Source organism: Branchiostoma lanceolatum, chromosome 5, assembly GCF_035083965.1.
Source record: "Branchiostoma lanceolatum isolate klBraLanc5 chromosome 5, klBraLanc5.hap2, whole genome shotgun sequence".
NCBI classification, from domain to species: Eukaryota; Metazoa; Chordata; class Leptocardii; order Amphioxiformes; family Branchiostomatidae; genus Branchiostoma; species Branchiostoma lanceolatum.
In genome coordinates this window covers 12,142,399-12,167,364 of record NC_089726.1, presented here as the reverse complement: position 1 = coordinate 12,167,364, position 24,966 = coordinate 12,142,399, and the positions used below count along the sequence as shown (strand labels likewise).

Sequence of the window (24,966 nt, the reverse complement as noted above, 5' to 3'; positions counted from 1 at the left end):
ATGTAGGGACAGTGCTTTTGTTTGTTTGTTCAATCAGGAAGTTTAATCAGCCAGATGCCAAAACTAACAACTTTTGATACCATGCTAGATGTATGGGTAAGCCAGGAAGCTCAGTCTATTTCTATGATTTCTCTTTTGTGTGACGAAATCTGAGTGACATCTTAAAGTAAGAAAAGAACAATGAAATGCACCTTTTCAATTTCCATTGAGAAAAAAAAAGTTGATCATTGGGAAGAAAAGCAACAGACATGTTGGACAAGCCTCATACTAGTCATAGCTTCCTTTCTGGAGATGAGAAATAATGAGACATGCTCTCTAAGGTCCATCACACACTTGATATCATTCTTCATATCCATTAACAGATTCAATTCTCATGATGCCATTCTAATATGGTGAAAGGGATATTTTAATACATTTTTCCAGATTCTCCCAAGTGTAGATCTTGTAGACCCTGACACAAGGGTACATTTACTTGCTGAATGTTTGTCCCCCCTGAATCTGGCCTGTTCTCTTTGCCAAAATGATCAATCTGCTATTTCAACTGTAGCATACACAGCAATGTCTGAACTTCCTTGTTTGTGCAGAAATCCGCCCAGAGTCTTGCCCAACCTCCTCTAAAGGGCTTTGGGGCATTAGAAGGCAGTTTTCCAGATCACCCCTATCACCCCTGCTTGGTGGGTTTATGTAAACAGGCACTGACTACAGCCAATTACAGCACCCAATTAGCAGCCTTGTGGTGTGCCCTTCAGACTGAGGAGAACCACATGGTGCCTGGAGGTGACAGCTAGAGAAGCAGCCCAAACCCACCAGCTGCCTCTGCGCCAGATCTGCTTGCAGTCCAGATTGACTTGCCACAGGCCAACCTTCCCCCTCCTCGGAATTAGCCAGGACTATCCTTGGGAGTAAGCCGCGAACCAGGATGAAGACGTTTGGCGACTGTGTGCTTCTGGCGACAACGCTGTGTTTGCTGGGAAGATGGCTGAGTGGCTGCTCTGGTAAGTACCTCACTCCTGTCTTTCTCATTGTCCCCTTCTCGTTGGACTGCCACATGAGTCTTCATTCTTCAAGTTTGTGCCCTTTTGGACTTGGTCCTGCATGTTGCAAGTCCAAAGCCAACTCCACTCCTTCAAGCAGTTGCCAAGGAATTCCTTAGACAATTTCTATCGTACACCTAAAATGCCCAAAGGCAAGGAATTCAAGGATCTAGCTACTGCCATACTGTAACAGACAATTTAGCAAAATGTGGTTAAACATCTTTATTTCATAACTGTGTAGTTCCAATACACATACCACTGGATGCTATGTATTAGAAGCAGGACTTGTGTATAGGCTGAAGTAGACTTTTCATGCCTCTTATTTAAAGCTGTCAGCTTGTATTGATATCACAACAGGGGGTGTAATCAGAGGAGCTGGTCTTGTCAAGGAGTGATGTCTTTGTAAATATTACTTGTCACCAAAAAATGAACATAAGGAGCACCTGAAATGGGCTATTAAAAATGCATTAGGAGATCTATTTTTTAATGTCAAAACACCAACTTGACATTGTTGTGTTGCCACCAGTGCTATGAAAACATTTTGTGCCTTTTTTGATTGTTGACACGCTTCTTTTGGCAAGAAGAGGCACTCTGGTTTTGTGATGTAACGGAGGTCTTTGTGTTGTAATATAAAGGACCCTAAACAATGTGTGTACAGACTTACAGAACTAAGTTAACATTCTTGAAAGTTTCAGGAGCAATAGTATATCCATATAAGATGTTTACACGGGTGGCTGATAACATTAGTAATAGCACATCAAACACATAGGAGGTAAGTGCTGTAAACTGCTTTCTTCCCTTTATTACAACGTCTTATAAGAGGAAGTCTTGGTCAGCACCTCTGATTGTTTCCCCGCAAAATAGTCTGTCACTGGTTGACAGAGAAACTATTGAGACTTGAATATTTGCGTAAAATATATGCCAATGCTCTGATTGGCTCTTGACTCAGACACAGAGGAATTGCATGGTCCGAACAGTCATTCGGAAGTTTGATCCCAGTTACACTGCTTCTGAAAAATATTTCGAGCTGATCAGAGCTCTGGAATATGTTCTATGCAAATATCTGAATACCAATTGTTCTATCCACCAATGCCAGACTATTTGGCAGTAGGAGCAGACTGGAGCCAGGCTACGGTGGATGCCAGGCTGGTAAACTGTAAAGGTTGTTTTAGTCTTTCTAACTAGAACTTGTTCTTACCCACTGCCAGAGGAAGATTTCAAACTAGTTTTAGTTTTACAAGGACAATGTGTTTCAGCTCCTGACCAGCCAGCTCATAACAGGAATCCTCTGTCATAACATATCTGGTACTACTTCTGTGTTCTGCTTCCAACAGTGTCCACTGGGAAATTACACAAACTACCCTAAAAACTATGTGGTGAAAGATGGCACGACTTGCATCACTTAACTCTGCTTAATCAATTATAGTTATACATTCCTGGTTAATGCTCTTGTCAGTGTCAATAACATGACATTGGTGCCAGGGCTATGTCAAGGGAGTATATTCAACTGGATTGTACCAGCCTAAACCAGATGGGGCAGTCTAAGGTGTATTTGCTGGGCTAGAGATTTTAGAAGGGAATTCCATAACATATTTTAAATGCCCCATTTTGTTGTTGACATGCTGCCTTTCAGGACAACAGGGCAGTCGAAAAACGTTAACTTTGTTGCTACCAACTTCTGCTTGGAGACAGTGCCTTTCCTAAACTTCCTGCTTCCCTAGACTTGATGTCACCATGAGATTGAGCCAATAATGTCCAAGGTCTCCTGTGTGTCTGCCCTTCTAAAACTTGTCCTCCAGATCTGACTGGCCTTGGCCTTGACAGGGAGAGGGCTAAATTTTACCCCCCCAAAACTAAAAATTTTGCTTGATTGCTGTTTGCCAAAGTCAGAGTTGATTTCTTTTCCAACATTTTGAAACCTAACAGCCTTTATTCCTATCAATGGATGTGTTGAGCAACTCCTCAGACCTGTCCCCAATAATGTACAACTGACTATAAATAGAGAAATACTCCTGTTGGTTTTATGTTTGCAGGTTTTGGCTGTGAGCTCTCATTGCAAACTCACCACACATGTTCTCTGCCTTACTACTGTCATGACTGTACTACTGTATTGTTTCAATCCTGAACTTAAAAGACCTTAGAATGCCACCTATCCCCTCCTACCTGAAATCAAATCCCCACAAACTTAGATTGACTTTCAGTAATGTTCATGATGCCACCACCAATTCAAACTTTGTGTGCATGAATGAGATCACATACCTACCTACCTACCTATTCCCTTGACCTCCAGGTCGTTTTTTTTGGGGGGGGGGGGGGGGGGGACAAGTTAGACATAGGGACATGGTAATCTCCAAGCAGATATAGACAGGCAAATCGCAATGCCTTTCAAGTTATCTGTTCTGTGTGCCCGATGCTTAGGGAACCAGGAGATTAGGACAAGGTACATCTTGGACTTGTTTTGTACATTTTGTTGCTTCTCACGGTTTGTTCTGCAATGCATCAAGTGTTGTTTTGTAAGCTCTACGGTGGTATCACAGTTAGGTAAGCTGGCAGCTGTGTGAGTATCATTGCGGAAGTGGCAAGAGAGGTTGATAAAGTGTGGGTGTTATCAACTAGAGATAGTGCAAATGAAAACAACCATCCCCAAGGGCTCCAATCTGTGACTATCCGAAATGTTGGGAGTTTGTGTGAACTGTAATGCATGTTAACCAACACTTCATTATCTCCTTAAGTTCCAGAAATGATTCTTCCACACTCTCAAGCCATCCTAAGGCCTCACCAATTTCATTTGTTGGTTCTCGGATTATAAAAGAAAATATGCTTCACTGGAAAATATACTGAAAATAAGCTACCCGCATACTAAATATCTTGGAAATCCATTGTTCCTTTGTTCAGTTATTCGCCTCTGAAGATTTTGACAAAAATACCCCTGCAGTTCCAGAGCAAGCTGCTAGGAGGCCCAAACCTATACCACTTCTTTCTTACATAACAAGCTATCTACTACCAAAAAATCAAGACCATAGCACGTTCAGGTCAAAAGACACAAGAAATGGAAGTTCTGCTACAGTACCAAGGTCACATACCAGGGGGCCCAAAATCGAACTTGACTTTCGTCTTTCCAACACCTACCCACATACCAAATATCATCATAATCCATCAAGAGGATCTTGAGTTATGCTGACTACAATAGTCCGGAAACACAAACACGCACAAAAACACACTGATGCACCCAAAACTATATCTCCATTTTTCATGGAGATAACAAAGCCTGAGGACCAGGTTTATTTCTTGCTGCACTCAGTGTTGTGGAGTGAATACTGTCATATTCACGATTTCCTCCCTGCCCTCTGCTTTTATGATGTCCTCTTGCTAGGTTATGTTTTCACCTCAAAACGTCCGAGAACCCTAAAAATATATTGGTGTGGTTTGATAGAGCATGAAAGAGCATTTCCCCTTGAAACAATGTAACTTCACTGTGCATGCATGATTTTACAGATTCCAAAAGGTGCATGCATGATTTTACAGATTCCAAAAGGTCCCCCCCCCAAAAAAAAAAATTATTCTGATATGACACTTGTTTCAAGGCTTGTGTAATACTAGTAAGCCTTGTGTAGGTCCTGTGGGCACAGTTGTTTATAATATAAGGAACGAGATCCTGTGGCAACCCCAAGCTCAAAGCTGATGGCGCCTGTGGTCACATCATTGCCTTTTCTTGGAAGTTCACCAGGAAATGGAAGACAAATATGTGGAGGTGGGAGGGCTGTCTCCAAGCAAATGTGAACTGTTGGGTTGTTAAAGCTCTAAACTTGTGCAAAGCTTATGAGAACTTAATGTGTGTGACAGGACCATCTGAAAACTTGGGAATAACTTTACTGTAAAGTGCAAGTTTTCTTCACATCACTTAAAAAAAAGGAACACCATCTTTATTCGCCAAACAAAGGGCATTCATTTATTGTCCCTTATTTTCAAGTGTCCTATATGAGTAATGCAGACTCCCATTACATTTATTCTTTCAAATTGGTACTTTGACACCACTGTGTTGCTCACATTATCTGTGCCTTGAACTGGCACCTGAACTCATCAATTCTAATACTAAAATGTTGGCCTGGCCGCACCCCTAGCCTGTCACATTAGTCATGTTACCAGCTTTAAAGTTTCCAGCCAGTGTACACCTTGCAGAAGTTACATCCACTGGTGTGTAAATGTCAATTATGACCTGATAATGTCAGGTTAAACATAGCAGGGGGGTGAGGCGGCAGTGGGTAAAGACAGTCATAAGGAAACACATGGTCTAAAAGGTTGTATTTACTCCCACAGCAAAACACAGAACTGCAAAACCGCAAGCTCAGTATTTGATACATAAGTTGGGATTCATGTTACTTGTTGATTTCTCTTGACCTTCAAGACCCTAAATTTACTCATGACTTGAAAATAGCTGATAATTTAACAACCCTGGTGCTTTATGGCAAAATATGCTTGTCTTCAAACAAAAATTCCTGGCAATTTCAGATATGAGATATTGTGTAAGATTATCACATTTGGCACAGATAAGTGCTTCTATATGCATGAGAGAAGTAACCAACAAGACAGGATTCCAGCCTGCCCAGTACAAGTGTGGAGGTACACTGTGATGTTGCCTCAGCAAACTCATTTAAATTCTCTGTGGCTAACTGACTTTGCCGACTTGTTTGAGATCCAGATTTGGTGGACACGAGCAAACCACTCATGTCTCCGCTAAACAAATGGCATGCCCCCGTCTTGTCACAGTTGCACAGGACTTACCGCAACGAAGAAATAAGTGTGAAACGTTGCTATAAAGAAGATATGCTTAAAATATCTCATCTTCCCCAGTTACACCATATAATACATGTACATTGTTACACACAGCACTTTTTTGGCCAGCAATTGCATGCATGATGCATTGCATACTTTTTGACATAATCCTTTGGTCCACTTTGGCTGAACTCTCTGCTCAGCAATTCAACAATGCTTACTCAGCCAAAGTGCGTGATAGTAGAAAGTCAGACAAACACTCAGTAGAAGGGGAAACTTGACCTTTCCATCTCTGTTACTGATTTCCCCAGTTTGTTGTGGTTGGAGACTATAAACACAGCCTGGGCTGTTTTCCTGTGCTCTTTATCAGAACCTTGTGTCAGGAAACTTGTCCAACACTGCTCCTGACATGTTGTGTTAGCAGGCATGGGAAAACAAGCTGCACTTGTATCCTCATTTCTAACACAGACCACAGATAGCTGTAGCTAGACAAACACTGACAAAAATAAACACAAAAGGTATATGTAGTAGCAGAGAAAATTCATAATATATACATACATAATACAGAAAATGTAATAGGTTTCACCAAGGAGGTTAAGGCTAGATGTGAGTGAAACCAAAGAGGTTAAAAGCCTCTTTGGTTTCACTCACATCTAGCCGTATAAATTTTTGTAAAACCCGATCAAGTGCATTCAGTCTTATCTTACCTTCTTTTTTCACTTCATTTTCATTCCAGTGTATTGTCCTAACTGTCCCGAAGGAAGCTTTAGACATTTGTATTTAGGCCTGGACATTGGCAGCCTTTATACATGTACCTCTGATTGAAGATTCAGTAGACAGTTTATCATGACATTGATATAACGTTGGGTAACCTAAATTCGTGGGGTACTTAAAGTCGGGATTTTTCGAAAACGGGGTATTTAGGGATATGTGCTAGATGCAACATCAGTAATACCGCTAGAAATGCAAACTTGACAGACTAACGCATTCAGAACACTGTCTGAAAAGCTTCGATAACCATGCATTAGAAGTTGGCGACGTCAAAACCTCTCCGTCCCTTATTGACAGAGTCTGGGGGCTTCGTGGGAGACTCACACTGCACGGTTGTTCGCTGGTTTATAAGACAAATGTCACATCTCCTGCCTGCTAAACACAATTATTTACAAGACAACTAATTAGAATCTCTTTTGCTAACCTACAACTGGACTCTAAGTGTGATCAATCATCAAAACTCCTCTCTGTTGCTACAACCTACGGCACGTGTATTTTCCCGCCGCCATATTGTTAACCAGAATCCTGTTGTCAAGCAGACGGCAAAGGTTTGTGAGGAACACTTTTTTGTCTAAATGCTGCGTGTGATAGTGGACTGAGGAAGATATTTTCCTCAAAGTTTGCTCCTAACACAACAAGGAACACATGGACATAGTAGTATTACCATTGCTACGGCATCCAGCTAACTTACCATGAATAATGTAACGTTACACGTTGCCCGATGATGACGATGGGCCGACTTTGAGTGAAGTTCTACCGACTCAACACACGGGTTGTTCCCGAACTGGCCTGATGTATGCGGTACGGCCGTTTTTTCGTGTATTTTTTTTACTTGGACACGTCTATATCCATAGCACTCTCCTCAAGCCAAGGATGGAACGAATAGCTGCTGTATAAAATGTGATTAGCGGTAAGATATTCAAGACGAATCTTCTCTCCCGAATTAATGTGCCCCCCTGTCCGACAACACTGTCATTGTGCGTGCGGCGGACGGTAGTTTCAAGTTGAAATATTATGGTGTCAGCACGACTAGAGACAAAATCTACCATATATATTATTAGTGCAAAGATAGTACATGATACTGACAGAATTATAGAAAAAAAGGATGGTTTATTGTTCTGCTAGATTGATTTCAGTCAACCATTATCGGAAAAATCCCGAATTTAGGTTACCCAACGTTAGACACCTAGCTGCACTGGAATCTCAACGCAACCTGAGATAAATAGTGCTATGCATTTTTAGGCTCAAGTTGTTTGCTTCTTTGCCAACTGTGGTATGAAAAGAAAAGATACTAGATTAGCCTCCGATGCAGACTCAACCCGGCTGTTTTCTTTTTCAAGTTATTGTTTTTATACTATTATATTTTTTTTTCTTATTGCTGGCCCGGCATCGGAGGCTAACACTAGATCTCATTCTATCATTTCTTGTTATGAATTATGGGTGCCACACCAGCAGACCTGCATCTGTAACATATCCCTGTCACTCTTCATTTGGCCCTGTGCAAGAGTGTTTATGTTTGTTGCCTGGGCAACAGGTGTAAGGGTGACCCTCCCTCCTTGGCCTTGTGATGACTGTGCTGTATTTTACCATGTGGTGCCCAGCAGTATGGCTGATGAATTGTCCCAACGGAATGACTCCTAACCTTGCTCCACATTTTGGAAATCATGACCCCCATTTCTTAAATGCCATTCCCAGCACATAAGTGGGTGGATATAGCCAACACATAAGTTTCTTTTACTAGCCCGTTCTCAATGTAACGTTGGGTAACATAAATTCGGGATTTTTCCGATAATGGTTGACTGAAATCAATCTAGCAGAACAATAAACCATCCTTTTTTTCTATAATTCTGTCAGTATCATGTACTATCTTTGCACTAATCATATATATGGTAGATTTTGTCTCTAGTCGTGCTGACACCATAATATTTCAACTTGAAACTACCGTCCGCCGCACGCACAATAAAGGTGCTGTCGGACAGGGGGGCACATTAATTCGGGAGAGAAGATTCGTCTTGAATATCTTACCGCTAATCACATTTTATACAGCAGCTATTCGTTCTATCCTTGGCTTGAGGAGAGTGCTATGGATATAGACATGTCCAAGTAAAAAAAATACACGAAAAACGGCCGTACCGCACACATCAGGCCAGTTCGGGAACAACCCGTGTGTTGAGTCGGTAGAACTTCACTCAAAGTCGGCCCATCGTCATCATCGGGCAACGTGTAACGTTACATTATTCATGGAAAGTTAGCTGGATGCCGTAGCAATGGTAATACTACTATGTCCATGTGTTCCTTGTTGTGTTAGGAGCAAACTTTGAGGAAAATATCTTCCTCAGTCCACTATCACACGCAGCATTTAGACAAAAAAGTGTTCCTCACAAACCTTTGTCGTCTGCTTGACAACAGGATTCTGGTTAACAATATGGCGGCGGGAAAAAAAACGTGCCGTAGGTTGTAGCAACAGAGAGGAGTTTTGATGATTGATCACACTTAGAATCCAGTTGCAGGTTAGCAAAAGAGATTGTAATAAGTTGTCTTATAAATAATTGTGTTTAGCAGGCAGGAGATGTGACATTTGTCTTATAAACCAGCGAACAACCGTGCTGGGTGATTCTCCCACGAAGCCCCCAGACTCTGTCAATAAGGGACGGAGAGTTTTTGACGTCGCCAACTTCTAATGCATGGTTATCGAAGCTTTTCAGCCAGTGTTCTGAATACGTTAGTCTATCTGCTTTGCATTGCTGGCGTTATAACTGATTTTGCATGTAGCACATATCCCTAAATACGCCGTTTTCGAAAAATCGCGAATTTAAGTACCCCGCGAATTCATGTTACCCAACGTTAGCTGTGTGGCTGTGTCTTTCCTTTTCCCCACTCTAGAAAAGTTTTTCTTACATCCAATAGAGTTGGGAACTTAATTGCAACTACCAGCATAAATGTCAAGTTTAAATCTGTTAACTCTGGCTCAAACATTTAGTCACAACAAATAGACCAAGTTAGGCTAGTTCGAGTGCGATTTGTTATTTATGATAGACTTTTGAGCTCATGAATGATGAAGTTTACCAGTCGCAAGCCATCATCTGAGGGGTCTACAGGACTCCTAACCAAGCACAATGTACAATGAATTGAGCTAACAAAGGCAACGCAATCCTTCCCAAGCCAATCAAGTACATATTATCAAAAGTTGTTGGATTATGAAATAAAAAATTTTGTCAGCTTCTAATGGACACATCTCTCTGAGACACAAGTGTACAGTTTTAAGTCACAATTTTGCCTCAGTTTGGTGTTAATGGCGTTATTTTTCTTCCCCCAGCCCAGTTCTTGGCCTCCATGTCAGAATGCTGTACAAGGGGGTCTGAGCTGGCCAAGCAGAACCCCGATCAGGACTGTGCCAACCTCCCCTACGGACTGATCAACGTCCAATCAGAGGACATCGAGAACTGCCGCATCACGGCCAGGGTGTGCTGCCATCGGGAGAGAAGGTGGGTTGAAGCATGAGGAGGATGAGCTTTCCCACATTATTTTGGCATGCAATGTACCAACTTGAGAAGTTCATATAGATTGAATGAAACAGAAAGGGTATTAATGAACTGCAGTATTCCCAACTCTACACACACCATGGCTGATATGGACCAGTATATGATGAATACACCTCGGAGCAGCTGATCCATACATGTACAGTTTGCCATGAATAACTTTTATGAATGGTAGTCAAACTGTAAAGTTGAACAAAGTTGCTTATTCCTTTAGTTGATCAGTCCAAAATTTGGGTTAAGCCCAATTTTTTGTGTTGGCAATTACAGTTCAACTTTGATACAGAATGACTTCTACCAACACAGATGAACTTTCAAGTGAAGTATAAAAGATTATTGGTAGCACATAGAAATTAAGGGGTTGGATGGTAAGAAAAGTTTTTTTGACTACCACCTTAAACTTTCCTTTCCCCTTGCATGACCCTTTCCCTACATACATCGTGCATGTACAGGTCCCAAGAGTGCTATGATGGCATCATGCACGGACGGTCTGGTGGAGTCTGCAAAACACGCTTCTCGTTTGACGAATGCCAAGGAAAAGAGTACAAGGTAACTGAAGCACATGAAATATTGTGTCCCAGATAAACATGTGATTTTTTTGGTTATTTATTTTGCAGTTACACTATGGACCCTTATGTACTATGGATGTATCATGATCTATAGCTCACTGGAGGGAGGATCTAGCCCCTAATGACTTTAGCATGTACTGCTGCTTGACAGAAAAGACAAGGTGTTAACCTATGTTCTGTATTTCTGTTGGCTAGAAATGCTGTGAGTGTTGCCAGTTGGGCCTGGTGGCTCATCGCCAGCTGCTGCGCTGTGACATCTCCTCCGTCAAGTCGCTCAACCTGGGGTCGTACTGTGCCGAGGCGTACAAGGACTGCTGTCTGAATGGGAAAATCGTTGCCACCAACAGGCCACCTACTGCCACCTCTGCACCCCTGCAACCATCAGGTACTCTAGGACTAGGAGAGGGCATTTTGCAGTATTCTTTTTGTATCTGTATAAGTTGATGAAAGAGCATGTTAAGAGATTACAACAGAAATCATGTTTTATTAGGGATTCTCTTATTGAGTATAATTAAGGTTTTAGATTCTTATTTGTCAATATTAAGTTATATCAGTATCCATGTATGGAATGAAAGCCACTGTTCAGTACTACATGACTTGTACTATTTTCTAGTTAAGGATCTTTGGAAACATTTCTGGAAACTTTTCTGCAACTCCTAGTCCTAAATGTTGACTAGAAAAAAAATGCAGTTATAGGGCTCTATTGATCTTAGTAGTTTTTCGCTCCTTTCATAGATTAACATTTTGAAATTGTCAGCCTATGTAATCTCTGTAAGGGCACTTTAGTCTTGTGAAAGTGTCAGCAACATTATCCTTCTTCATGTTTCAATTTCTTATTCTGTCCGTCAGGTATGTGCGAGAGGTTTTTAGGGCGGCTGTGCGAGCACATCTGTATAAATACGGCATCAGGACATGTGTGCCGCTGCAGGGAGGGCTACCGACTACAGGCGGATGACAAGACTTGCATATTAGGTGATGATAAGCAGCACCTTTTTATTCTTCGATAATGGTATACAAAGTTACAATTACAAAAGTTTGATGGATGATTCCTCATGAAAAGAGCTTTGAAGGGCAAGGAAGGCTCATACCTAGATTTCCAATGATATTGTCAAGACTATGGTATTTGTCTCTATTTGTCCCTACAGGTTTGATAAGATCTACAGTGTATCTTAAAATGATACATTTAACACCTTAAGAGCAACTTTAGGTATATGGCAATATTTGACCTGGACAAGTATAGCACTGTCTTGTTCAAGTACAGTAGTTACAAGTATTTTCTCCCTTGCCCATAATGCCTTGTCTTGAATTGCAGACACCAGCACTAGCGGTCCCGGGCAGTCCAGTGATGACTCCCAGTGTGAAAACTCCCCCTGTGAGCAGAGCTGTTTGGGGACGGGGACTGGGATCCAATGTTCCTGTCTCCTTGGTTACCAACTCAACAGAGATGGTTTATCCTGTGATGGTGTGTATAAGTTGATGAAAGTTGCGTTTTAAGAGACTTGAAAGATAGGGCTAGCTTAGCACTCGCAATGGAGGACGGGAGATCACTCCGACCAGGGCTTTTCCCTGGTTGGTCAGATGATGCACCGCGCTGCGGTTGTCCTTCCCAACAAGAATTCTTCGGCCTACCACCCATGATATACTGTACATGTAACCAGCCAGGCCCAGGTCCAAATTGGTGTGGCAGGCTTGGCCTGGATCCAAAGTGCATTAGACAGAATTGGTGAGTAAAACAAGAAATTCACAAAAAATATTTCATGGACGTATGACTCTGAGGTTCTTGTTCCAGATGTGAACGAGTGTGCGTACAACACGGACGACTGCCAGGAGGGGCAGGAGTGCTTCAACACCATGGGCTCCTTCACCTGTCGACGCATCTTAGGCTGCGGCACAGGCTACGAGATGAACCCTGCAGGGGAATGTGTCGGTAGGTGTAGAGCTCATGAAACAAACAATTGGCTGTTATGATTATCCTAATCCTTTTATTGAAGTAGCAAAATGTAATGACTGATGTCATGTAGGTAGTTCTTTTATTTTTCAAGTGTGTCAACTGAATGCTACATGTATTACAGATCTTTCAGCCAAATGTTTAACTGTCTGGGAGGTTTGGTCTGATGATCCCTCCATAGTCAATCAGGAACCTTCAGGGCACATTGAAAAACGCTTTTTAGGCGATATGACAAGATGAATACAACCAATCTTCCAAATTCACACACGTAACTACACTTAGCTGCTAGTTTTTAATTACAGAAAGCCCAAAAGTTATTCGCAAGCATTTTCTTGAAGACTGTGACTACACAATCTGTGTTAACTACCAAACCCTTGAACGTTTCCAGATATGGATGAATGTGAACTTGGAGTGGACGAGTGTGAGGCAGGGTTTGAATGCACCAACCAGCCCGGGTCCTTCCGCTGTGTGCCCAGGGTCCAGTGTGGGGTGGGCTACAACTACGACAGGACCGGCAACTGTGTTGGTCAGTTTATACAGTCAGTTGGTCTTGATAATATTTTAAGATACATTATTCTATTACTGTCACTGAGTCTATGCAGACTAGGACAATATTTTAGAATACATTTACTACTGTCAGTTAGTCTATACAGACTAGGACAATACTGTGCAACAAAAAATACTGTACAAAATGATCAGAAAAAGTGTTGAAAAGATAAAAAAGACAACTCAATTCAATGAACAGTCATATCGCACAATACATTTATATAGGGCAATGATAGATTTTGTCCCCTCTAATCATATCAGTAGCTGTTGATTCTAAAACAAAGAGGTTAAAGACAACTGTGTCCCTTAGTGCATACTACTTTCTGTTTGTATCTACATTTTTAAGGACCACACTTACGGTTGACCATGACCTTTCAGACATAAATGAATGTGATGGATCCAGCTGTCCGAGGGGCACCAAGTGTATAAACACCGTCGGCTCCTACAGGTGAGAGAACTTCAAGATGGAAGTGTAGTATGTAAAATTTAATGTAATACAGGTAGATGTGGCATATCTGTCATATGGTTCTTGTTATTGCAAGATACCTCATGTGGATGTCATTTGATTACATGATATTATATGTCATATACATGTAGTTGATTGCATACATTTGCATGCTTATTGAGAATAACTGAGCCACTAGCTTTATGTTTCGCTTTATTGGAAGTACATGCATATGTAAAACATAAAAGTCTGCTTTCTTGTTTCTTGACTGAAATAGATGAGGCATTGCACAGGCCTGCATGTTCAACTTTTGTGTTGGTGTTTCCTTCTGCAGATGTCAGCGTCTGGTGACATGTGGAGCTGGTTATGAGCTGAATGAAGACGAGAGTAATTGTGAAGGTGAGTGGCTGTTGATTACCAAAAACTTAGATTACTTGCACTCCTTATTGTACTAGTAGCATTCTATGGTTTCCTGTAGCAGGTTTGCACAGAGAAGGGAAATACGGTAATTGCCTTTAAGTTTGCTGGTATTAATTTCACAGTCAGGAAAAAATGGAATGTTCAGTGTGGTTTTAAGTTTGAGGTCGGCAGAATGTGGTTGGCAGGAAGAAGACAGAAAAAGCATTTTCAGAGTGGTTTTACGTTTGCAATGAAGAAGTCAATGCAAACATAAAACCACTGCAGAAATGTCAACATTTACAATGAATAAATGAATGAATGAACTTAATTGCTCAGCAATTGTACATGGTACAATGTATGGGTTTTCAGTATCATGACACTGCCTGACTTTTGCCATTGTTGTGTAGACATTGATGAGTGTGCACGAGGAACCCATGACTGCCAGGGCCTGTCCGAGTGTAAGAACAACAGAGGGTCCTACATATGTCAGTGTCCTTCTGGCTACACAGCTGACCAGTCCACAAGAACCTGCCAAGGTAACTGATGACATCTCAGAGTCTATGTTTGCTTCTTCTCTATTCTGCTACATGCATGAAGAGATGCTCTGCCACTACCAATTTTGAACTTGAACAGTCTGTTTAGGATTATGCAAACCAAGAAGAATGTGAGGTAAATGAAAATGCCATTCTGTGTATAATGTTGAATGTGTATATTCTGCATAATGTTTTGATTAAGTTATAGTAAGTTATAATATAGGATTATGTATGATTTTTATCTTTGTTCTGTTTTGCATTGCCATGTGACCCTTGGTTTTCCTACTGTGTGTAAAGCCATGTTTCCCCTTGAACATTAAAGCTCACATGTAACCCTTGCAGGTCCTTTAATCTGTGAAGGATGTAGAAAGCCTAACTCTTACATCTACATGTACCCCTGCTGACACCTTCTGTGAATGTGTAACAGTTATTAATTGACCTGTTTCTTTGTTTGCTGTTCCGTTACAACAGTCTGACACACTTGTACACTGTGGATTTACTCGGGGCTTTCATGCAAGCTAAACAGGCAAAACACTGAGCAATAGCATAACACTGGAAATAAAAGGATGGAGGGAAAAGGAACAGTACGTAGGTGATGCTTCATATCTGAGCTGGCCTTTTGAGTGTTAAAAACACAGAACAAATGCTCCCAAGCAACGAACACTTAAGCGACAGTACTGTGACGAGCCCAGAGCAAGGTGCCCACTCATGAGGAGTGGGTGCCTTGCGCTGCGTTGAGCCTTGCAGCCCCCCATTTGCACCCCAGATGCGGATGAGTGTAGACTGGGGCTCTGTCCCCCCCACTCCCTGTGCCAGAACTATATTGGGACGTACCGATGCCAGTGCAGGAAAGGATTCGTCGCAAACCTTGCCAACAAACTCTGCGAGGGTAAGAGCTGCAAGGTAGTCATCAACAGATATTCTGTAGAAACTAACTGGGACAGAAATAGCTAACAGACTGTACTAGTGAAGTCATCCTTTCCTGGTGTCCTCAAATCTTTAGAAAGTTAGGTGATGTGAAACAGAATGGTATGTTTCCCACACTTAGTAGTATTAGAATTTCATAGCTATTTGCATATTCAGCCCCATAACATTTACCTCTCAGTACGTAACATTTGGAAAGTGATATGTGAGAGGTCATCATTGGGATACAAACTGACCTTTTTAACTTAGTAACCTTTAATTTGTTTAGTCTTCAGTGAAGGTTGTGTGAAACTACAGCTTAGGAAGCTAACTTAGGTGCTCTCTAAAGATGATGCATAACAGGGTTACATTCTTGAATTTCAACTGTCCTGACATTATGGGAATAATCCCGGTTTACAAGAGTGACCAATGTAATAAACTATAATGTAAACTTCTGCCTGTAGTCTAACTCCACAACCACTGCAAAAATGGAACCAAAAGGCTAGAGGTATATGGTCAAAATGGTGGTAAGGTCAGTATTAAAGGAGCAGAAGATCCATGTAAGGTGCAAGCTGGAGTTATGTGTGTGTCAACTACATTACATTACATTACGTATTCTGCAATTTGCTTATCAGTATACATGTATACATATGTATACCATGTCAAAGCCTTGGCTAACTGAACATGGACATCCCTTTAGCCATCACAGACTGTGATGAGGTCTGTTCCATTTAAGAACTTATAGGGTCCTTATGGTGCTTTGATTTGAAACACTATTCCTGATTTTGATATGTTGGCTCAAGACTGTTCAAACCCATGCAGCCCTAGTGCCATATGCCCTACTCGTGCTCCACCTGTTCCAACACTCCATGCACACATTTCTGGTTTTACCACTCACACAAGTCCTCTAACCCGTTTGCTTTACTGTTAGCGTCAAAGGTCTAACAAATTAATGTTGTACAGTCTCATGTGCTTAAATGGTGCCACATTTCCTTCTGAAGTCTGACATAAGCTTGAATTTTAATGATTCTACTTTTTCCTTGCTTTGCAGCTTCTACGTTGCTTGAAGCTATTTCCTACTGCAGTCTGATTATGAAAACTACTGTATACATGGCAGTTTTAAATCATGATTATTGTCCGTGCCACTGCAGATATTGATGAGTGTATTCGGTTTGCCGGGCGAGTGTGTGCACAGTCCTGCATCAACACGGAGGGGTCGTACACGTGCGAGTGTCGCGAGGGATTCGAACTGGCAGGAGACAACAGAAACTGCAAAGGTAGGCTGATGGAATAAAACTCTTAACCCCCAGTACTACATTATATCTGTCTGGAGCATGATTGTAACAAAAATCACTCGGCTGTCAGGAGCAGGGGATATTTTGCGTGGGAAGTGAGTAGATTTTGTTTCACAGTGTGTAAATGACAATTCACAGTTAGCCAGTACCTTCCAACCTGACCACAATGTCATGACATTAAACCAAAGTGATCTATGATAAAGTTCAAGCTAAGAGAAGATTCCTGTTAAGTGTAATACCAGAATCATTTTGGAACATGTGCTGTTGGTTCTGTTTAAAGTATGATTGAAATTAGGCACTGAGTAGTCTCAACTGAACGTGATTGTAGAAAAAAGGTCTTTATATGTCCTAATTCCTTACAAGAGTCAAGATTAACCAGCCACCTTAAAAGTTTGACTTTTTAAGGCAGAATAGAAGGAACACTTTTTTCCTTATAATTAGAGTATGATAACTATATTTCGTTTGTTGATGTTTATAGATTTAAATGAGTGTGACAACAACCCGTGTGAGCAGCGATGCATCAACGTGTACGGATCCTTCCAGTGCTCCTGTAACCGTGGTTACCGCGTGGCGAGTGACGGTCGAACGTGTGAGGACACGGACGAGTGTGCCCTGTACAGCGGGCAGGGGCAGGGGTCCCTGTGCATGCACGAATGTGTGAACACACGCGGGTCGTACACCTGCAGGTGTCCACCTGGGTATGAGCTGTTACAGGACGACCGCTCATGTGCTGGTAAGGTTCAACTGTACTTGGTATGAATATTCTGTTTCATTTGCATGTCCAAGGAGAAATTGCTACTGTACCAAAGAAAGATTTTGAATTGTGCTTTTAGACCTACTGATACATACATGTATAGCCAGTTGCAGGCTGAAGTGCCAGTGGCAAGAAGCCTAGAATTCATAGGTCAACCTTTCTCACATGTATGCCACAAATCGTGAAAATAATGTTCTCATGAGTCATGACATCGACTGTAATTTTCCTGTGTATTCTTTAGATGTGGTGGGTATAGAAAGGTAAAGTTCAAGTTCAATGTCCTGTTATTGCAGACCTGAAGGAGTGTGATACAGGCTTGCACAACTGCACTGAGCAGCAGGAGTGCTTCAACATCCGTGGGGGATATCGATGCCATGATGTCACCTGTCCTGACAACTATGTAAAGACCACGCCCACGTAAGTGCCTTTCAGATTAACATTACCTCTATTGTGTGAATCTCCTGTAAACAATGTAGGAAAAAAACGTTGATGAAGAAAGGTGGATGAAACTGAATAAGTTGTACAGTTGCTTTCTTCAGTTGCTACATACATACAAGTCATGTAGTTTGTTTATACATGTACATGTATCTAGAGGTAAGAAAGGGGCAGCAGTTAGTCCTTGCTGTACATCCATATAATATCAGTACTGTCTTGAATATTATCAATTGAATTAATCTCTAACTATGTTTGAAAAATATATCTACCAGGTAACAAATGGTTGAAAGCACAGCTTCTGACTTTTGCTAACAATGTAGTCCACCCCCTGGAATTATTATTTTGGGTAGTTGAGTAGAAGTCTATCACAGTTTATATGCAGGGTAAGATAAAATTGAAATACAAATGTAGTAGAAGAAATCAGAATCAGAGATTTCTGAGCCCAATGACAAAAAAAAAAAATACCAGTTGTGTTGCTAAGTTACTACAGTCATAATGGTAAGCTTGCGCTCTCACTTGTAACCTGACTAGTAGTTTATACTAGACATGCTTGAGACCTTATAATTCTGAACAAGGAGGTCCTTTCTCTAAATAACATCTTCTGTACAATGATATACATGTGTACCATACCAAAGCTCTATGCCTGTTATTGACAACTGGCCTATCAGTGAGATGTTAGTAGTTTGGGAATCTACAAGGAGACCAGGTTTGTCCATACACAGGCAGCTGTCAGATTTCTACAATGGCAAGTTTAGGTTTACAGCAACTATGTTGAACCCTTCTACATCCACTCAGTGCTCATGCACAGGCAAGGCTGGTAGAATGCTACGTGTACATGGTCTGCTGTTGCTGTAACTAGGCACAAGTGAATAGTGGTGTAGTTCAGTCATATCATACATGTAGGTCTGCATGATCACAGAAACCACAGCTAGTAGATCACTGCAGGAATTTGTAGAGCAAGGTACATGTAGCTGTTACAGTAGGTCTTTGTTTATGGCAGCACAAACATTTCTGACTGCAACATTCTACCTGGTCAGCAAACACATTCCACTTGCTGTTGTCAGATCTCAACCAAAATGCATGTATGACATGACCATGTATTCTTAACCAACCAACATTTTGCAACCAAGTTTCTACAACCCAATCATTGTTTTGAATGGTAAAGCTTTAAGGCTGTTGGTTTGAGCCAAAATCTATGTGTCAAAGTTGTCTACAAAAGATGATCTACTTTTTGTGTAGAGTCTTACCAGACTCTTATACATCAAGTCATTGGAATATTTATAGTTCGATCATAAAATCTTAGGTATTTCTTCAGCACCATAACTATTGCATTGTAGTGTTGCCAAAATATAGTTTCATCACAGTTGTCATTTCTAATATACGTCTTCACAGAGATGTATATTAGCTTATGATAGACACAGCCACCTTATTCATAGCTTATGTTTTTTGCATGTTTCATTCGACATGTGTATTTTCTACATTTGTAGGTTGTCACGTCACCTGCATGTTTCATGCACTCACGTAGATTTCCTTGTCTGCTCCCCCACGTAGCCGATGTGAGCATAACCCATGTCCGTATGACGATGAGGTGTGCAAAGCCGAGCCAACGTCCATCAGTTTCAACTACCTAACCTTCCCCAGCGGCATTCGCACGCCCGCAAACCTCTTCAAAATGAGTGCCGCTCTCCGCTACCCGCAGGACAGATTTGAGTTTACCCTGGCCGGGAACGAGCGGGATTATTTCACGCTGATGCAGGAGGACAGATACAGCGCCATCGTCAAGATGGAGACTTCGATCCCGGGCCCGGCGGAACACCAGCTGGAGTTGGAGATGAAAATGTTCCGGGAGTCGGAAGTCCGCAGTCGAAACGTTGCTCGAATCTTCATCTATGTCACCAAATACACCTTCTAGTGACATGGTGTAGTTTATATGAGATTAGGTCCTTCAAATATGGGCCTATACAAAACATGTCATGCTTAAACTAAGGTTTCAGAGTTATAATGGACACTGGCTTAGCAAAGAAATTAACCAGAAGAAATTTTACGGCAATTTCTGGATCAACATTTGATTGCTTTTGAGAATGCATTCCCTTGCATCACACAGAGTAATTTTTAGAAATATCCCACATGTAATGATTGTAATATGATTGTGAAGTCCAATACTACTAGTATAGCACAGTATTCAAAACTTGTAATTCTAATACATGTAGCTGACAAGTATCTACGTGAAGAAATTTGGGCCTGCAGATATAGGTAACTATGTGTCCTCCCAGGTGTAGTCATATGTATGAGCTTTTGATATACATGTAATGTTAAATTGCTGGAAGATGAAAGTTTGAAGATTTTGTATGGAATTGCAGATGTCCCTGCATGTTTAGGTATGCCAACGGTAAGCAAAGGACAGTTAATAGCCAATAAGTGTAACGAAATGACGATGATTTAAAGATGAAATTTAGTACAGGCTGGTTGGGGGAAGAAGGACATAATTCCTTACTTTTTTAGGCACATGTACAGGCTTTAAATTGGGTATTACAGGGAATGTAAAGCTTTATCTTCTATATTACAATATTCCAAGTTTTACTGTAATTACATGTAGTTTTTTTTTTCTTTAGCCTGGATGCCAGACCCCCAAACTCTAAAATATCTATAGAGTTTGGGGGTCTGGGATCCAGGCTATTTTTTCTTTTACTGTGCCAAAACAAATTGAAGTGTAACAGCCATCTTGTTATATGTAGTCAACATCATGTCAGCTTCTTCACTTATGTGCTTGTCTCATAATGTTACATGTGGCAGTTCCCAGCCGGTCATCCCTTTTCCTTCCAACTCCTCTTTATATCTGCCTGTTTTTCTATGTACCTTCAATCCCCACAGACTCCTCCACCTTCATGTATTGGAAGATAAAAATGAAGAGTGTTAAAGTCTGAGGACATGTCCAACCCATGAATACATGTAACTAAATGCAATGTCTTATTTTGCAGATTTATTTACATAATATGATAGGTTATTTCAAGTATGAAGAAATAATTATACCAGGAGAATGTGTGGGAAGTCTGCCCATTGTGACCAAAATATGTCCTGTATCATGTCAATTCATCATTGTCAACTTTCCTAATGGTTTTTTTATTAGACGGTTCATAGTGTCTCCCTTGAAAATTGGGTAGGGATATTTCTGTGAGGTATGTATTATGTCTAAATACTTGTTTTCGTTAATCGTGTCACCAAAACAATATAAAAATAGTATATGCCAATTTTTGAGATTGAAACATTCCTCTTTTAAATTTTTCTGTTATGGGCAGCTTCTCATCAAATCAAAACATGTAGGTAGTAACAGTTACACTTTGTACTACTTGGATTTTAACCCTTTGAGTTTGCTAAGTCCCTTGTTTCTGAATAGTAACTTTAACCAAGCCAGAAATTATCAAGCATAACATGATCAAGAAAATGCAACATTCTTAAACCTTTAAACTCCAAATCCTCTTATCTACTCCATGCCTCCCAGAAATGGGGGATTTGTCTGTTTTGTAGTACACAGGGTTTGGGGTTCAAAGGTACAGAGTTTTAATTTTGCTGCTTTCCTGACATTTAGTTTGAATTGCTGTCATCATGCTGTTACTAGTATGTTGAAAGGTTTGCTTTCCAAGATTTCTGAATATTTTTGTTCTTTGATATGTATTATTTTTTCTATATTATTAACTTTTTGTATTTAATGTTGCATATTACTCTATACATTTGATAAGCCACATCAGTATAAATGGTATGTATAAGAGTCCTGCCTACTCTCCAAGCAGAGGTTGGGCTCTGGCCTGTTTTGGATGTCTATTTTAGGGTTTTTAATCTGGCTGCCACACAAAAAGAAAACCTGACAAAATAGCCTAATGGAAATGCCTTAAAAGATGTCCAAAACAAGCCTTAGCCTTTCCTCTGCTTTTAAGAGGCTGTCCTACCCCCAAAAAAGATCATGACTTTTTGTACCAAGGATAATGTTTAGAAATGTGTCACAGCTTGCAGTATGTTCATGTATCTTTGACTATGTTTCTGATATCTACATGTAACTTGCTGGCTTAAAGCATTAAAGATTACTTTCAGGAAGTCATCCTTGTAGATTTGTCAACTTCATACCGTTAGAAAAGTACTGTAAATGTAGCAATGTTTGCAGTGGTTTTATGTTCGCTGTTTTTGCGGTGAAGTCTTCAGCGCAAACTTAAAACCATCTCGAAACTTTTTGCTCACCAATGACTGTAGCGCTTCTATTGTTTCAAATACAAAATGAAAACCATGCAAACTTCAATGCATTTACAGTACATGTACGGCCATGTAGTGTGAAATCATGAGAGCTGTTCATTGAGTTTGTAGCAAATAACATTTTCATATGATAGGATTTCAGTGTTTTCTTCTTTAAAGTGTTGTTGATGGTCAGACAGTGGGAAAATGATGGAAAACAAAAACATACTAGTATTAGTAATATTATCTTCTTAGGAAATTATTTACAAGCCAAACTTAATTAGGGAAAAGTGTATGTTTTCATAAGGAAGAAAGCCAACCAAGGTGAGTAGCAGCAGTACACGAGTTTCTTGTAGTAACAATGATAAATCATACTACATTAAAAGATAAAACTAACAGTAAGCAAGGACAACATTGTTACATTGTAACATTAGATCATAGAATTGTGCCTGTGTATAAAGCAATAACGTTACAACCTTGTAGAGAGCAATTAGAAAATTTGAAGTCATTAACATGAGACAACTTACTTAAGTTATCGTTTGTCAAAAAGTTGCTAAAGTGTTCTGCTCCCTAGCCGTACATGTAAATTATCGAAAAATTTAATTCCTTATCAATAATCATGACCTGTATCCTTTTTCCTAGTCTCAGTCAACATGTTCTTCTTACTGATACATGTATGTTTGACTGTATTGTCCAGTGGCAGTTCAGCGGACGAGCAGCGTTGTGTGAAGGGGCCCTGTAAGGTGTTGGACATCGACTGCATCATGGAGCGGACAACAGCCATCTCCTACAACTATCTGGACCTGCCCTCCAACCTAGTCACACCTGTGGACCTCATCAGTATGAAGGCACAGGTACGGGGAGCAAAAACATCCAGCTAGTCAAAGGGACAAATCTTTGCCAGTTCAGCGCATTTCTGGCGATGGAAACATTCGGCTGCATCTTTTGAAAGAATATCCACAGTTGTTTTTGATCTGATTGTACAAGAATGCTACCTTTGGGTATTGTGGGTTTCAGCATTTAGTGCCTAACACTAACAGAAGACTCATCAGGGATCAGTATTCCACAGAGGAAAGAAAAAATGAAATCTTGATTCATACTGTTCTCTTTTGATATGTTTAGGAATAGCAAGTAGATTTTGCCAAGATATGATTTGATGTATTTTTCAATGTGCTATTCCTACAGGTGTATGGCTATATCCCCAAGTTGCGGTTTCGCATTACAGAGGGAAACAGAGGTCGCTGGTTCAATGTCACTAAAAGGGCGCTTGGAGGTGGGTATGAGCAAGTCCTTGGTATGAGCAGTGTTGTTTTAGGAAGCTATTTGAGCATGCAATCCTTGCTTCACATTTACGCATGTAACGTTACTTCAATTTGATTGACAGATATCCTAGTACATAACTTTGCTGTCCATTCCTTCTTCAGTTCCATACGTCATCCATTGGAAGAACATTTCATTGTCCATTCCACTCATGCCCTGCGTTCTTCACACTCCGTTTTCTCAGATGGCGGTGCTCTTACAGGCACGGTGATGCTGGTGCGCCAGCTGAAGGGACCCTTCACCACGACGCTCCGTCTCGACATGGACAGGCTGAACAACGCAAACCTGGTGGTTGGGCGCAGCATCGCCTACATCACCGTGTATGTGTCCAAGTACAACTTCTAAACAACCACCTGTGACCTGAGGAGGACCATGTCTGTACAACTGTGGCAGATATATTTGCACAAGTAGCAGATCTTTCTCAGAATAATAAGCATGTTCTTTGAATGCTCTTGGATCATGCTAGGAGAACATTACCATAGGATTTATTGAATTGCCCTCTTACAAATGCAGTAAGATGAAATAGAATGTCAGAGTGGATTACAAACTGTTGGAAACATTCTTGAAGTTTAGAAACTTACTCTTTCTAGAGTTGTAGTTAATTAGTGGTACTGAGTGATGTTCAAGCAAATGTTGTAGATACAATCTTGTTCATTTTTTTCAGATTTTATCTTTTAGTTGAGTCACTATTACTCTGTATAACTAATACTTTTTGTGTTGAATTCTGGCCGGAAATAAACACTTTTGACTTGACGTAACGTTACTTTAAATGACTGTTGTTCCTATTCTCCTGTAGTCCATCTTGAATTAGGACTGGCATGTTTGTGCTGTACAGATTAAGATATGAAACATGTCAACTCCACAACCCACACATTACTGTTGACGACTGAAATTGTACTTTCCTTGCACCTATCGGTGCTATTACAAATGCTGTGATTTACAGGTTGATTATGATCCAAGTTCATCATGAGACAGCAACTTGTACATGTAACTTTACATCAGGTTTTTGAGAAATGAGGCCCTTGGGTCATTTGCTTCCTTTTTGCAAGGCCAAGAAAGTAATTATAATGAAAAATAATATGCAAAGTTGCCCAAAGTTTTCATTTGATTTAGACAAGTACAGTACATAAGAAATGAAATCAAGAAAGAAGTTAGCCTTTAAGTAGTGCCGAATGCACTTACTAGAATGCACTCACAACCAATGCAAAATATGTAACATTACTGTAAGATCCACGTATTTTGAGTCATGATAATAGTGATGTTTTGATGTTTAATTACCATTAACATAATAAAAGTTTTGATGCAGCAATTTCATTTTGTGTGAGCCAGTTTACAATGAATCATTAGCAGTACATAAGCGTCACCTGGCACCCTGTTGAGGCACTGCATGTAATGGAACCTGCATTCGTCAGCTGTCTGCCACTGTCCTTCCTTGTTTTAGTCACGAAGGAAAGACAGCGGATGCTGTCTGAAATGTCTTGACC

At 40.6% G+C, this 24,966-nt stretch overlaps 1 protein-coding gene across 2 annotated transcripts; it reads left to right on the top strand.

Annotated features, from left to right (window-relative positions):
* The first annotated feature begins 737 nt into the window (after positions 1 to 737).
* On the top strand, positions 738 to 24,796 carry LOC136435172 (fibulin-1-like). 2 transcript variants are annotated; one of them, XM_066428421.1, is made up of 17 exons: positions 738 to 995; positions 9,895 to 10,063; positions 10,567 to 10,663; positions 10,879 to 11,068; positions 11,533 to 11,655; positions 11,996 to 12,145; positions 12,473 to 12,610; positions 13,020 to 13,157; positions 13,556 to 13,625; positions 13,957 to 14,021; positions 14,429 to 14,557; positions 16,609 to 16,734; positions 17,231 to 17,485; positions 17,800 to 17,923; positions 22,860 to 23,016; positions 23,348 to 23,435; positions 23,667 to 24,796. In XM_066428421.1, exons 1-17 carry the CDS (start codon positions 920 to 922, stop codon positions 23,825 to 23,827), a joined length of 2,256 nt encoding a protein of 751 aa, XP_066284518.1. In that variant the 5' UTR covers positions 738 to 919; the 3' UTR covers positions 23,828 to 24,796. The 2 variants fall into 2 exon arrangements, with proteins under 2 accessions (XP_066284518.1, XP_066284519.1); XM_066428422.1 differs by lacking the exons at positions 22,860 to 23,016; positions 23,348 to 23,435; positions 23,667 to 24,796 and adding an exon at positions 19,493 to 22,034 and having other exon boundaries at positions 739 to 995.
* Positions 24,797 to 24,966: the final 170 nt, after the last annotated feature.